This window comes from Papilio xuthus, unplaced genomic scaffold (assembly GCF_000836235.2).
Source record: "Papilio xuthus unplaced genomic scaffold, Pxut_1.1 DF827597.1, whole genome shotgun sequence".
In the NCBI taxonomy this organism is placed as follows: Eukaryota; Metazoa; Arthropoda; class Insecta; order Lepidoptera; family Papilionidae; genus Papilio; species Papilio xuthus.
The window spans coordinates 3,511,911-3,526,361 of record NW_013531052.1 but is presented as its reverse complement, the minus strand read 5'-3'; the positions used below and the strand labels follow the sequence as shown (position 1 = coordinate 3,526,361).

The following is a 14,451-nucleotide window of genomic DNA, read 5'->3' as shown; positions in this document are numbered from 1 at the left end:
GGCCCAATCCGATGAGGGAGAGCCATAAACAACAAACAGAACAGACAATACCTGCATTTAATTTTGTTACTAGACGACTTTAAAGTAAATATTTTTAACGTAATCCCAAATAAACTATTCTATACTATTATTAATAAATCTTCAGCATCAACCTGCCCTAATCCCTATCGAGGGTCGGCACAGTATGTACTACTCCTCCGTACATCTCTATCAGCCGTCATATCCGAATCTACCCCCTTCCTTCGCATATCCTGTTTCACACAGTCATTCCATACTTTTTGGTCTTCCTCTGCCTTTGTAGCCATCCACATTCAATCTCATTACTTTTTTGCTTATATCATAATCATTCCTCCGCACAACATGTCCAAACCACGCTAATCTTTCTCTCCTCAATTTCTCCATCACTGGCGCTACTTTCAAACTTCCTCTAATAAAAAATAAAATGTCATATTTTTAAATATATTCATTTTCGTATCTTAAACTCAACCGTACGATATCATATACATATTACGATAGATTATAAGCTATTATAATTAGTAAATATTTAATCGAGTTTCAAACCCGGGTACCTATAACTCTAAAAACGGAGACCAACTGCCGGTCAACGAAAGTTACTTCCGTCATTATAACGGTGGTAGTAAAATTAAATATTGACCTTGATTTTAAAACAAGTTTTTATTTTATTAAACCGTATTTACTATCGATCAAATCTTTTTAATGTTGTTCCAATTAATGTACCATAAAAAGAACTTCAAAGTAATGCGTTGCATAATTTACATTTCTTTCGATGAGATATAGACATGGCAAGAGACATCCTTAAGTGAAATAAATAAATCCTTCTTACATACAACTCTACAATGAATAAAAATGAACGAAAACATTGAAGGAATGTGAATACAATTAGGTGCAGTTTTGTTTTTTAAGTATTGTATTTTTATTGCATCATAGAAAGCCAAAAGCCATGAGATCGAAGACCTTAATGACTTGATTCAACGTATCATAAAACAAATATAATACATACAGTCTCACGACAGTATAACCCTGATGCATTGGTCAGAGATATAAATTGTCTAAACCTAGTTTACGTGACCATTAGGAAATGGTGACATCAATGATTTAGGCGACTATGCTTTTTGATGGATGAAAAACACAAACTAAGTAAATACACCACGTTCTTCGTTAAATACAGATAGAGAGAGAGAGAGAGAGAGAAAGAGAGAGGGAGAATGTTTTCCCTTTTGTCGTTTTATGTCGTAGAGAAAGAGACAATGTTTATTATGTCGTCTAACTGTTGTAGCCTTAAGTTATCCTGAAGGTATTTTATATTCAATTTTTGCATTTTTTTTCGTATTAACAGCCTGAGTCGTGGCTCCTGAGGGAGCCCTCGAGTCTTGTTACTCCTAAACGAGGTTCAGGCTAAGCGCCATCTGCGCTCGGCCACCTCAAGCCCGGTGAAGCTGTAAATGCCTCTTTAAGGCAAACAGTGACTACTCAGTCACAAAAAAAAATTTTTTTTTTTCGTAACCCTGATTTTCCAATATGATATCTCAATCGTTTGATTCCAAGTAAATATAGTCTGGGCTTCTTGATTTTTATGCATTATTAGTTTTGAATAATTGATCTCTTAACGATTTATCAATCTTACTATAAGTGTTAATAACCAAAAAAGGAAGAAAAAACTTATGAAGATGTAATTGCTTATTATAAATAAAAGTTGTTTATTAAAACACTTTTCCGTAAAAATCCAATATTTTTTAGTAAACAAATATAACAAAAGTTCTCCTTGAACATTAAGAATGGTGGATAATGACATTTTTTACGATCGCTATGTTGCTCACTAGTGATACTATGACCATGGATATTATTGTCCAATCTTATAAGCACTAACATATAATATATAATTTAAGCTCACCACAAGCATAATCCATCTTATAGACATACAAGAACAAAAATGACCACATAACTGATGTGCTATAACAAAATAACCAGTTAAGTGAGATACACGCAGCTTGCTCGTTTTTTTCATATTTGTTGAGTTGTCTCAAGACGGAGAGGGTCAATTTTATCTGGATGGTCAACATCTTGAACACAGGGTCGGTAACAGTGGCCAACGTATTGTTTAACAGACATTTTCTTAGATTCATATTTTAACTATTACATAAGCCGAGACTTTAAGTATGAGTTGAAATCTCCAGTCTCTACTCTAAGAACCAGACGTAAGTCTGCAATCTCTACCAAATAAAACTCACTAACCAAACGAAGTCTTAAGTCTTTTCTTATGATATTGTTGACCAAGCCAGAGAGCCGTATGGTCACGGGCTTCTGGCTGGCCACTATAAAACGTGTCGGGCGGCTGTTTGGCGTGCAATCGCCGGTTAGTTCGCGCAAGGTCAAGTTCGGAACGAGTCATTGCTCCACTGCATAGTTCAGCTCCCGCGCATCTTGTCTTTGGATCCTCACGGTGAGTTTATATCAAACGTGTATTTAATTGTTTACGACAGATATCGTCATATTATATCATTTTGGAAAGTGTAACTTTGTGATAAGGTTTTTGCGATGAAAAATAAATGAAAATTTACTTTACATTTTACTTTTAAAAAATTGTTTAATTACCGTATTAGAATAAATATAATGAAAAATAAAATATCTAAAATGATTATATCGGTTGAGCTTTTTGTTTACAACCAAAGGATTGTTTTAACTCTACTTCATACTAAAATATGTGTTATTGTTTATCGTGTTTATAATGATTGGTGTTTCAAAGTTAAATTAGTGAAGAAATCGTGTACAACAATACCCTATAAACTTGTTTATCGTTTACCAATAGATAAATATTACGCCTCTATATTTAAATTTCGTAGTTAATTTTCACAGCAATTTTTATACCAAGCTTTATTTTTAAAGCTTGTTTGAAACTTTGGTAGGCATCCAGCTTTTGTCCATATCTGCAACTTTTGCAACAAAATATTTAAACATAGGTTCAAATGTTTATTACGTGAATGTTTATTTTATAGTTTGTACGCATCTAATTGTCAATTTTAAATTCTACTAAGTACTAACAATTTAACTTATATAACTACTAGCTGTCGCCCGCAAATCCGTCCGCGCAAAAGTAAAAAATAATTAATAGTGTGTCCTTTCAGTTTATGTTCTACATCAATGCCAAATTACAGCCGTATCTATTCAGCCGTTCTGGAGATACCTTCAAACAAACATTCTCATTTATAATATTTGTAAGATTGCCTTGTTCGCTGACTCAGAGCAGTACTCCAAACAGGACTAACTTTTTGAGTCATATACAATAGAATATTGTCTGCAGTTCTGCTCATTTCAACTTTCGTTTATTTATGCCAATGCCGGGCAGTACCTTTGTTCCTAACTGTAAAACAACATACATACAGAAGTATATTTTAATATAATGATAATATATTTTTTTTATTTTAATTAACAGTACATTATTAAAGGAGGTTTAAATTAACATTGCTGCGTAAGTTATGTTGCCAGCCAGTAATAATTTGGTAAACGGCGAGTTAAATAATTATGACAAATATCTCTGAAGAAACTTCATCAAAATAACTTTACGTATGTTTTTCTTGATGATTACGATACCAAAAAGTACCACAATAGATAAAACGACATTAGACTTTTTTAAATTTTTATTTACTATTCCATCTTCTCCACGGTCACGCGACAAATTTAAGTTTTTGAAGAATTCGATTTTATTTGCCTTTTCGAACCATCACGATTTGCGCCGAAATTGTTTTTGTATTCCGCACCAAGAATGAACGGTGATTTTTATTTGCACAAGCCAATTTTTTATATGTATACATAACGGATTTGATGTTCTTTTTTAACTAAAGTGATTTTTATCAACATTCGTTTAGGTTTGAGTGTAATAGATTTTTTTACGTAAAAGATCTTAAACGTGATGGATGGAGATGATAAAGTGAATTGTCGTCTAAAATTATCGTAAAGAAATTACATTTTGATTACTTCATGGTACTTTACACTGTATGCGGCCAATGGTTTTTTTTTATATCAAAAGGTGGCAGACGAGCAATCGGCCACCCGAAATCGCTGAAATGGCGAAGTGACCGTTGCCCATAGACATACGCAATCGCGTATGTGGCGTTGCCTACCTTTAATCGTCGGAGGAGAGGATGCATAGAAAGAAAATATTTTCCCTTCCCAAGCATCCTCTCATCCGGAAAGTCCACTTCCACTTCCCATCCTTTCCTTCTAAGAAAAAGGGTGGGAAGGGAAAGAGGACTAAATAAGGCCTCCGGGACGCACACTCATCAGACGAAGCGCGGAATTGGTTCCACTTCACGCCTGTCTTCTGTGTGGTCGTGGTATTTCACCGGGCGAGCCGGGCCGATTCGTGCGAAGATGTTAAAGCGGGCTCTACCACTGTTAAACTAAACTGGTTATGGGAATGGACGCACAATTTTCACCATATGTGGTAAAAAAAAAGTTTTGAAAGACCACACACGTTTAGAACTGAAGTCTGTTGAAGATTGTTCTTTTCTCAGACGGTAAAATTTATTGATCATCAAATTAAAAGTGAATTTATTATTATATAGGTTATTAATACATCGGTGGAAATATTCGATCCCGATTAAGTTATATTAACCTAACTTTGGCCTAATCACTTAGGCCAAAGTTAGCTTAGGCTTAGGGTAGGTTCGGTGCCCCTCAGCGCAGACGTACAGTGAGCTAATGGTGAATCTAACTTTTATCATATCTATATTATATATATTGTCTATGTAGCCGCCATGATGATGCGTCCATTCTAGGACATATTGGTGCAGAAAAAATGGAAGGCACCAAGAGACCAGGTAGACCTCCCATGCGGATAGACTAGGTCAGAGCAGCATGAGATTTTCCCTTACATGTTATGCAAAAAAAGCAGTTCAGGACAAACAAAACGGGACCCCGCATTTACCTGATAATGAGAAGAAAGATATTGATTGAATAGTACAGTTTGGATTTACTAAAGTTTAACAAGTTCGAATAAAATTTTATCCTGGTAACACTGCCCCATTAGGGATTTTTCTCTTTTGCTGCTGCTTTTTTCTTGAAATTTAAAAAGAAACGTTTGTTGTACCAACATGATTTATACGACGTTACCTCATTGAATTATATTTAAATTAAATAAAGATACGAGATAAGGTTAACTAAAATATGATTTTAAGGATAACTCAGATATTGTCAGACCATGGAAAGGTATTATTGAACGAAATAGATTCTTATATGTTAGGTATAGAGTTGATAATTCATTAACATTATCTGATTTACGTATCGCGTGTTAAAGTCTAATAATCGTTAGTCGTAAGTTCAATGTATTGTGTTACACGGGTTAGGTATGGGATATTTACAAGCTGTCATTCTAGGCGAAATATATGGCATGAGAATTTGAAGATATTAGGTGACATATTGCTTGAAGGCTCAGATTAACTAGGAGATCCACGTGTTAGTGTATTTAGTTAAGTTATACGAAAAGATCGATGAAATACCAAACTTATACCAATTATAAATTAAATTTGACGTATGATAATGAATGTATGACAGGCAAAAATGGGTTAATGATACAAATTCAAAGACATATTCTTTCCTCTTTACAGTGCATATATATATTATTAAAAGGTATCCATTTACTTATGTATATATTCATTTGTTTCTATAACCGATAAATTAAAACCACGATATGATCCATGAAATGCTCGAAATAACACTACGAAAAATTAAAGAGTTCAATAACCCTTTGACAGCCGCCAAGCGTGAACATCCAGTTACATATTCATGTAATTTATTCAATTACAGTGAGATGCTTCAAGCTATGAATGAAGTTTGCATAAGAAAGACCAACGCATCAAATGTGGCATAATTTACTAATGAAAAGAAATATACTTCATTAAATCTAGATCAATATAATAAGATATACATTTTACTATATTTAAAAATGCTTTTGTATTATTTATAGTATATATATTTTTTTGTATCGCATAAAGTTGGATAACAACTTATTGGAGTGACTTCATTGAATACAGATAAAAAATTCTCGCTTCAAACAGGTCCCGGAGCGACCGGAAGAGTGAGTCCGCAATTATCATGAGGTTTTTTAGCTAACGTCTAATTAAACCGATACAAATCCGACTCTGGCTATGTTGTGATGGAATACCGTTACATCAAACGTTGCGTACACCATAGAGTAAGAGAAAAAAGGTTTAATTGTTTTAAACTTCAAACGTACAAATATAATTATTGTAATGACTGGCTGGTTTTAACTGAATTAGAATAATGAGAAACGAAAAATAAAAATAATTTGATCGTAGTTTTTCAACAGCATAGGTAGTACAGAACTTACGTACTCTTTGATACATCTGTTCTTCTTCGTATTCTTCATTACTGAAGGTCGTGCTTCTCTTGATACGCTTTAACGGCTGTGTCGACCAGCTGCCTCCACGCCGTCCTGTCTACATCAGTACTTTCTTGCAAATATCTCGTTTATCATATAAATTATGTCAATGTAATAAGGAAGCAGCCTAGTTTATTATCCAATAAGAACTTAATTTATAAGATTTATTATAGGAGAAAGTCAATACTTGTAAGGTAATTGGCACTACGCTAGAGTGGGCTAGCACGAATGTTTATGAATCACAATTTATGAATCGCCATCTTATCGTCATTGTCAATTATATGAAAATTAGTATGAGATTTATGGTGTACTTCACGCCCGATAAGGGCGCTGCACAAATTTAATTACACATTTTATCTATGACGATACGATGGCGATTGTAACAAATCTTTATGCATTCTACCTTCAACTGAAGGGAAGTTCTGATGGCAGAAAAACATTATTTCTTCTTTCAGTAACAATATAATGTATTCAACAACTTTCTATTGCCGGCGACTCCGTCCGCGCGGAATTAAAAAAAAACTGAATAAGTAACCTATGTGTTCTTCCAGACTATGTTCCCCATCTATGTTAAATTTACTGAGAGATCTGTTGGGCCGTTTCAGAGATACCTTAAAACGAACATCCATCCGTCTAAACATTCACATTTTTATTATATATAATATTAGAAACATAGCTCATAATTACGTATAGTTCACTGGCAAAATAAAATAACGAGAGGCGTTTGTGTTTTGACGTGTACGTGTTGGTAGGTGAGAAGAGCGCGCTTTGCCATCGAATTACATCGACCGTTACATTGTTACGCTGTAACTAGCTTTAAAGTGTTAGTCCGAACGGATATACCACTTCAAGTTTTAAGAGAAAACGGAACTTTAGAACGTCCTGGCATTGACCCGACATTTCTGGCTTTTTTATATTACAAACTAGCTGCCCGCGACTCCGTCCGTGTGCTCTTTCAGGCTATGTTCTACATCTATGCCAAATTTTAGTGATATTCATGAGACCGTTCTGCAGATACCTTTTAACAAACATCCATACATGCAAACATTCGCATTTATAATATTAGTAAGATAGACAAAGTTGCTCAGTAATAAAGACAAAAATGGGTAACATTAATCAGACGAAGGATAGTTCAGAAGCCAGAAGAATTTTCTGTAAGGGCTTATTACTTATCTTTCGATAATTGAGGCGACGATGCTAGCTAAGTATATCGTTTATAAAAATGATGATTAAAAAAACCCAAGACGATTTTAACATCACAAAAAAGTTCAATTTGCGAAGCGTATGTAGCGTAAGCCTCATAGAAAAAATTCTGCGCATTTCAAATGGCTAGTCATCGGGAAAATCTAATAATTGCCTAAAGTTTAATAACTTAAGCTTGCATATTTGGGTTGTCTATGATTATAACAAGAGTAAATTTGCATAAAATTACATTATACTTGTCAGTTTAAAGTTCAGTTTTTTATCAGTTGTTAATTAAATAAATTTAATTTAAAACAACATAAATGTAATTAAGATTTCATCATTGATTTGATCACAAATATTCTACGAAATAAATAAAAAAGTGCACTTATTATGGATGCTTTCAATGGCATCTGGAAGCTTTAAAAACAAACCGATGCAACTTGGCGGCAAAGCTCATTACGCAAGTTGTCAGTAGACGCAAGCGCAAAGCAAGGCCGCGTGCGGGCAATGACCCCGATGCAGCGCCATCTCACGACAAGAAGCGAACGATAATGTTTATAAGGAAAACGACGCGATATCGTTTAAAATCTTTAACAAAGATATTTTTAATAACATGTAAACGCTATTCCAACCAATGATACAAGAATTACCGGCCATATTTGATACATAGATAATATTTTAAAAAAAAATGTTGCGTTATCTACACTTAGCGATAACTACTCGTGGAGTGATATGGACTAAAAACTCTGTACTTTGTACATAATACTGTAATATTAATAAGTGTTTATCTAATGTCTATATTGTTATCACATCTAAATATGTTTAGAACTTTTTTTATTAGGTGAAATTTACAAACAATTAAATTTATTATCGACAGTTTTAGTAGTAGATGAAAAGATTTGTTCTGATTAAATATTGTAAATAAATGTTATCAACTTGATAGTATAAATTAAGTTGCATCCATTTGCACTTTTTATTACACATATACATTTATATCATTTTACATACGTAAATTGCGTTAAAGATTTACAAATTTATTGATTTTTAGGATAGTTATATCTCAATAACTTTCTTTACATCATAAACATTTTCTACAGAACCTCGTACTCAGTAAACTTGTTATAAAAATACTTTCAGAACGGTGTTTTAAATTAATGCGTAATAAAAAACACGTTCCATATTAAAAACCAAAAAGAAATATCTCTCTTGAAAAATTAGCTGAGTTACATTATAACTGTAAGATTTCACTGACCAAACACTTGTATTAAACATATTGTTATCCCTCTTTTATTCCTTCGATATGAGCGGGATGACAGAATGTTTTGAAACACATTATTAGTCTCGCTAAAACTTGAGAACGGCTGAACGGATTTATCTTATCTTGAAATGTTCGTGGAGGTCTAGGGAAGGTTTTATTAAATTTTTTCATTCCACGCAGAAGAAGTCGCGAACGACAGCTAGTAGCTCCAGTAAATATATGAATATACATAACGGTTTTATATGATACTATTAAGTAGATAAAGTCCATTTAGCTTTTAATAAAGCTGTACAGTTCTACGCCTACCGTTTCTATTGAAAATGAAGTAACATTCACAGATAATTAAATATTAACGGCTTGTTACTTACCTTTACATAGAATTTACTTTATGGCCGTTAATAACAGACTAAAAATCAGTAAGAAGACAGATAATGCACACGACAGTTCTCACATGAAAAATAATGATGTGGTTGTTTGTGTAAATCGTATTAAAAAGCATAAAAAATCAACTAAGACCCTTATTTTTTTAATTGGTTACAAAGTAAACCTATCCGATGCTATTTTAATTAACCTAATTTACATACAAACATAGTGTACACTATAATTTGCTTATAAGCATGTAAAACTTAAGGCAACCATAGACAATAATTATGATACTACAAAAACAATAAAGCAAGCTATTATAACTGGTCGCCAGATCTGGCACATTGGACCGCGATACTAAAGGTTGCTATACACGGATTACATGAAGTCTACCGATAAAGCTTTGAGATATCCAAAACCAGTTTTGTTATTAGCGGCGACTGTTTTCTGCGGTTCGTGTAATGATCGTGTACTTTATCTGCTTATAACAGTCCGTGTATGGCAACCCTAACTCCGGTAATATTATACTAGGAATATCTTATGCGTAAACACATAACGGTGTTCCGCGGGCTTATTGTGGTTTGATACGCGAGACAATTATTGTTCCACTGATCTAAATGCATTAATAATGCACAGATATTCTTCCAATCTTTAATAACTAGTTAGAAGCTTCGCGAATGTAGTCGCCGAATAAATAATACAGGATGTTGGAAAATTAATCTATCTATATATCGATATAAAAATCAATTGCTATTCGTTAGTCTCGCTAAGACTCGAGAACTACTGAACGGAATTATCTTACCTTGAAATGTTTGTGGAGGTCCAGGGAAGGTTTAAAAGGTGAGAAAAATTCGAATAATTGCCTGGAACTGATTAAGTTTTTTTTTAATAAAGAGTCGCGGGTGACAGCTAGTTATGAATAAAAAAGTACATCACTGTAATTATTCTGTTTTTCACGACATATTAGCTATTTATAAAGCTATGTATATAACTATATAAAAACTAACTATATAAAAAATAAAAAAACCCTTCATATAACTAGACCTTATACACATCCCTATTACTAGATACTAGATAAAACGTGTTATGTTAAGGTTCTACAACTTATAATATAAGACAGGTTGATATCCTATTTTTAGATGTACAATTTTCCATAAAGATAGTCGATTTGCTTGAAGAGTATGTAATTTTGTAACGCTGTAAATTATTAAACGATTTATATTTTGCCCTAAATGTGTAATTAAGTAAACTACAGATCATGTTTCAAGTAAATTGGTTCATATATGTTTTTAATTTGATTTTTATCACTTTAAGTTTGTAGAAAATTTGTAACAAAAAGATTCCGTGTGTATTTAGTTTAAATTGTGTAATGGCTAAAAGATACTTTTGAGACATGAAGAAAAATTAAGAAATATCCTTTCGTAAAAATAATAAATAGAAATGATAAATAAAGGATAATTTAATCATTTATTTTATTTTTAGATCCAAAATGTTGCGGAAGACAATATTCACAATTTGCCTGTTCTGTGTGTCCGCACAAGCGCTCGCCAGCAGTGATGACAAATTCATCAAAAAATACGCCATGATGAAGGTAAAAAGAAAAAAAAGGTTAAAAAAACAAAAATAACATTCGCAGTCGGTAGGATTCGAACCTACGCTCCCAGAGGGAATCTGATTTCTAGTCAGACGCCTTAACCGCTCGGCCACGACTGCTTATGATATTTAGCGAATTACTAAATCAGCTTAAATACCTAATTTGATTATAATTAAAAAAAATCATTTAACAACAAAACTGAACAGTTAACTAAATTGAGATTATCACTTTTGTCGTAATAAATTTTACAATACAATATTATTGATTTTAACATTTGAAATATTATTAATTTCAGATCTATGAAAGCTGTTTTGGTCCTGAAGTTGTAAAACAAATTAGAGAAGAAATGAAAGACGCGTATGCAAAATGCTCTTTACCGCCATCTTTCGAGGAGTCCTCGAATCCGTCCCAAATGTCGTCTGTATTACTCGGGAAGTTACCGCCCGGTTTCTCAATGGATCCGAGTACGCAAACCATCACTAAGCCAACAGATGGCGCTTCTCTGAATCAAGAAAATGATTTGCCAAATCTTGACACAAAACCACAAAAACCAACACCAATGGCAGGAGTTCTATCATTCAGACCATTGACAGTACGTAATTATTCAATACTCCTACGAAAAATAAAAAAATGCACTTTTTTAAATGAACAAAAAAGACGATGCCTCCTGTGAGGATTGAACTCACGACCCCTGGTTTACGAGACCAGTGCTCTACCACTGAGCTAAAGAGGCGACGAGAGATGCCTTGAAATATTTCATGATTTTATAAAATTAAATTTAATCTAAATAAAGAAAAAATAGAATAACATTTTAATCCTTATTCCGTTTACTTACAGCCAAATTTCCCGCAACAAGCTATCCCACAAGCGGGTATCCCGCCTTACATGATGCAAAATCCCCAGTTCCGTCCCTTTAGCCCAGGAGCCTCTTTCTTCCAAACTCCATACAGCGCGCCTGGAATGTTCTATCCACCTGGACTTCCATACAATCCATACGCCTACCCACAGCAGTTCCAGCAAGCATTTTACCAGCAACCGTTCTTCGGAGCGGGCAGAATGGCGGTAAGTCATCCTGTTTTATTCCAATAACCAGAAACATAATTTAAAACTAGTCAGTACTTACACTGGACTAGTCGTGATTTAACTTTTTTTTATGAAACGAGCATCGGATCACCTAATTAGGTTAATGTCTTTTCTATGTTACGTTCCAGTTGGGTACAAGACAGATGAAATCCTACGAGTCCCCTCGCGATTTGGACATTCGTGACCGTCTAGAGTTAATCTCTCGCGGACCGAGCGCTGGAAGACTGCGTAACGTGACCTGTGTGATGCAAGAACTCGGCTACATCGACCACAACCTCGAGCCAAACTACGAGCAGATCACTCAGCGCATCAACAACTTACCAGTCCCAACCGCACTTAAGACAGACATTCAAGATGGCCTACACTTCTGTCAGAAATTCTCGGTAAGTATATTTTGCAAGAAGACAACTTTAAAACAAAGTACCTCGCAGTCGTTTTATGGGCATTAAAAAAGCCCTTTAATATAGAATTCGTATGAGAATATTCTAAGACCTACTTTTAAACGCCAACACGTGTACAAATTTTCAAAATTAATACACGTGTTGACGAAAAGTAACCACAAATATTTTTTTCCAGCAATGTGTACCAGAAATCAAACGCGACGTGGCGCCACTTTCTCAAGAGCTAATCAAACCAATGTTCTTCTTCAGATGCTACAAGGTTAGCAAAGTCAATACATAATTCAATTTTTACATAATTTAAAAATAATCTGCTGATGCTCAAACATTGCGGATGTCCACAAGCTGTGCCTACTTTATTGTTCAACTTCTCTTATTACTTATATTTTCTTATCTTTAAAAAGTTATGTTAAATTTAACAACCCTCTTACAGCACAAAAAACTAGAAGCATGTATCATGAAAGACATTCGAGAACGTTTCACATCGGAAGATGAATTGGACTCCGAAAGTGATTTCAGGTAAAATTGCATATTTTTAAATTGATTAATATTAAAAATAAAAACATACATTGCTGCATCCCTTGATAACGAGTACTTAATATCTAACATGTAAAGCAATGTAAAGCACTAATATACAGGTACAAATTAAAAAAAAACCTATTGGAAACGACTCGTGAATGTGAATATGTGAATTAAACCCTCTAACCTCCACTGCATTACTCTTCACTGACCAAAAATACAGTAGTAAGAAAAAAAGTTTTATATGTTGAAAATTACCCTTTTAATTTCGTTCTAGATTCATTTCTAGGTCGGCTCGGTCAGTCCGCGAAGATTCCCTGCCCGACCCGAGGTTTGAAGCTCTGGACGAAATGGCCGCATACTTCTACGACTATTTAAGCGGTAGCACAGGAACGGACTATGATTTGTATCTGTAGACTATAAATTTTAACTTAAAACTATATAGTATTAAAGCGTATAAAAGTTGTTTTATCTGTGGCTCAGTGTTTCGGTTAAGCAATTTGTCAAAAAAATTGAAGAAGAAAAAATGTTTTTTTTTATGTATTTGTTCACTGAGATTTCTAATTCCCGATATGTCAATTATAATTCAATGCCAATAATTTAATGGTAGTAGGAGTTAACAAAATGGTTAAGCAAATTATATTTGTAATTTTATTAATATAGATTTGCAAAGGCTGGTAATTTTAAGATTTTTTTTGTTATTTTTTTGCATTTACCTATAACATTCGTTGCTCAAAATATTTGTGACAAAGTTCAAGAACAATAGTGCAAATACACGGCATTTACATAATTTATGTATTAAGCATCGGAAAATCTTATAATTGTAATCTATAGAATGTAGTAGAAGAATAAGAAAGTATGCTAAGATTAATCTATAGTTATAATCCAGGGCCGGTTAAAAAGGACGAGGCTGGGCAAACTTTCGCGTCTATTAGTGCCCTGGTCTCGCCGAAGTCCTTAAATCCTTACTGTCGTAATTAAAACCATTCTTGCAGCCTTATTATACCATAGACATTTTTTTTCAATCTTAACAATAATTCTAATCTCAAAAAACATTAATAGGTATATCTCAAGTAAAATAATTTGTGCGTCTCGGAGGCCTAATTCAGTCCTCTTTCCCTTCCCCCCCTTTTTCTTATAAGGAAAGGATGGGAAGTGGAAGTGGACTTTCCGGTTGAGAGGATGCACGGAAAGGGAAATTATTTTCGTTCTGTGCATCCTCTCCTCCGTCGATTAAAGGTAGGCAACGCATATGCAATTGCGTATGTCTATGTGCAACGTTCACTTCGCTAATTCAGCGATTTCAGGTGGCCATTCACTCGTTTGCCACCTTATGATAAAAAATGTTTGACTAAGAAGCTAATACTTATAATTTTAATAATTATAATTTTTATTTAATTATGTTTAAAGTATAATAAGCTGCAAGGCTTAGTTTTCGTCCATTAAGCTTGCAGTATTTCTGAGCTTTTTCGACGACAACTTTTTAATCCATTCAAATTAAGACGTATTTTTTTTTATTAAAAGTTAAATTTACCTACACTTAAAATTAATTCTATTTGAATGGGGTTACATCTGTGAGATTATTAAGTATGCATTCTTAGGAATAATTTAAGAGACATTAGTAATAAGCCTT

The 14,451-nt window shown here is 33.7% G+C and overlaps 1 protein-coding gene and 2 non-coding genes across 3 annotated transcripts; 1 reads left to right on the top strand and 2 right to left on the bottom strand.

Moving 5' to 3' along the window:
* The first annotated feature begins 2,358 nt into the window (after positions 1-2,358).
* On the top strand, positions 2,359-14,036 carry LOC106118142 (uncharacterized). The gene is made up of 8 exons (XM_013312700.1): positions 2,359-2,461; positions 10,707-10,815; positions 11,114-11,410; positions 11,656-11,880; positions 12,030-12,284; positions 12,478-12,561; positions 12,733-12,818; positions 13,096-14,036. Exons 2-8 carry the CDS (start codon positions 10,714-10,716, stop codon positions 13,232-13,234), a joined length of 1,188 nt encoding a protein of 395 aa, XP_013168154.1. The 5' UTR covers positions 2,359-2,461; positions 10,707-10,713; the 3' UTR covers positions 13,235-14,036.
* On the bottom strand, positions 10,856-10,937 carry TRNAS-AGA (transfer RNA serine (anticodon AGA)). The gene has a single exon. It is a non-coding gene; the product is annotated as a tRNA-Ser (tRNA).
* TRNAT-CGU (transfer RNA threonine (anticodon CGU)) lies at positions 11,480-11,551 on the bottom strand. Its single transcript has one exon. It is a non-coding gene; the product is annotated as a tRNA-Thr (tRNA).
* Positions 14,037-14,451: the final 415 nt, after the last annotated feature.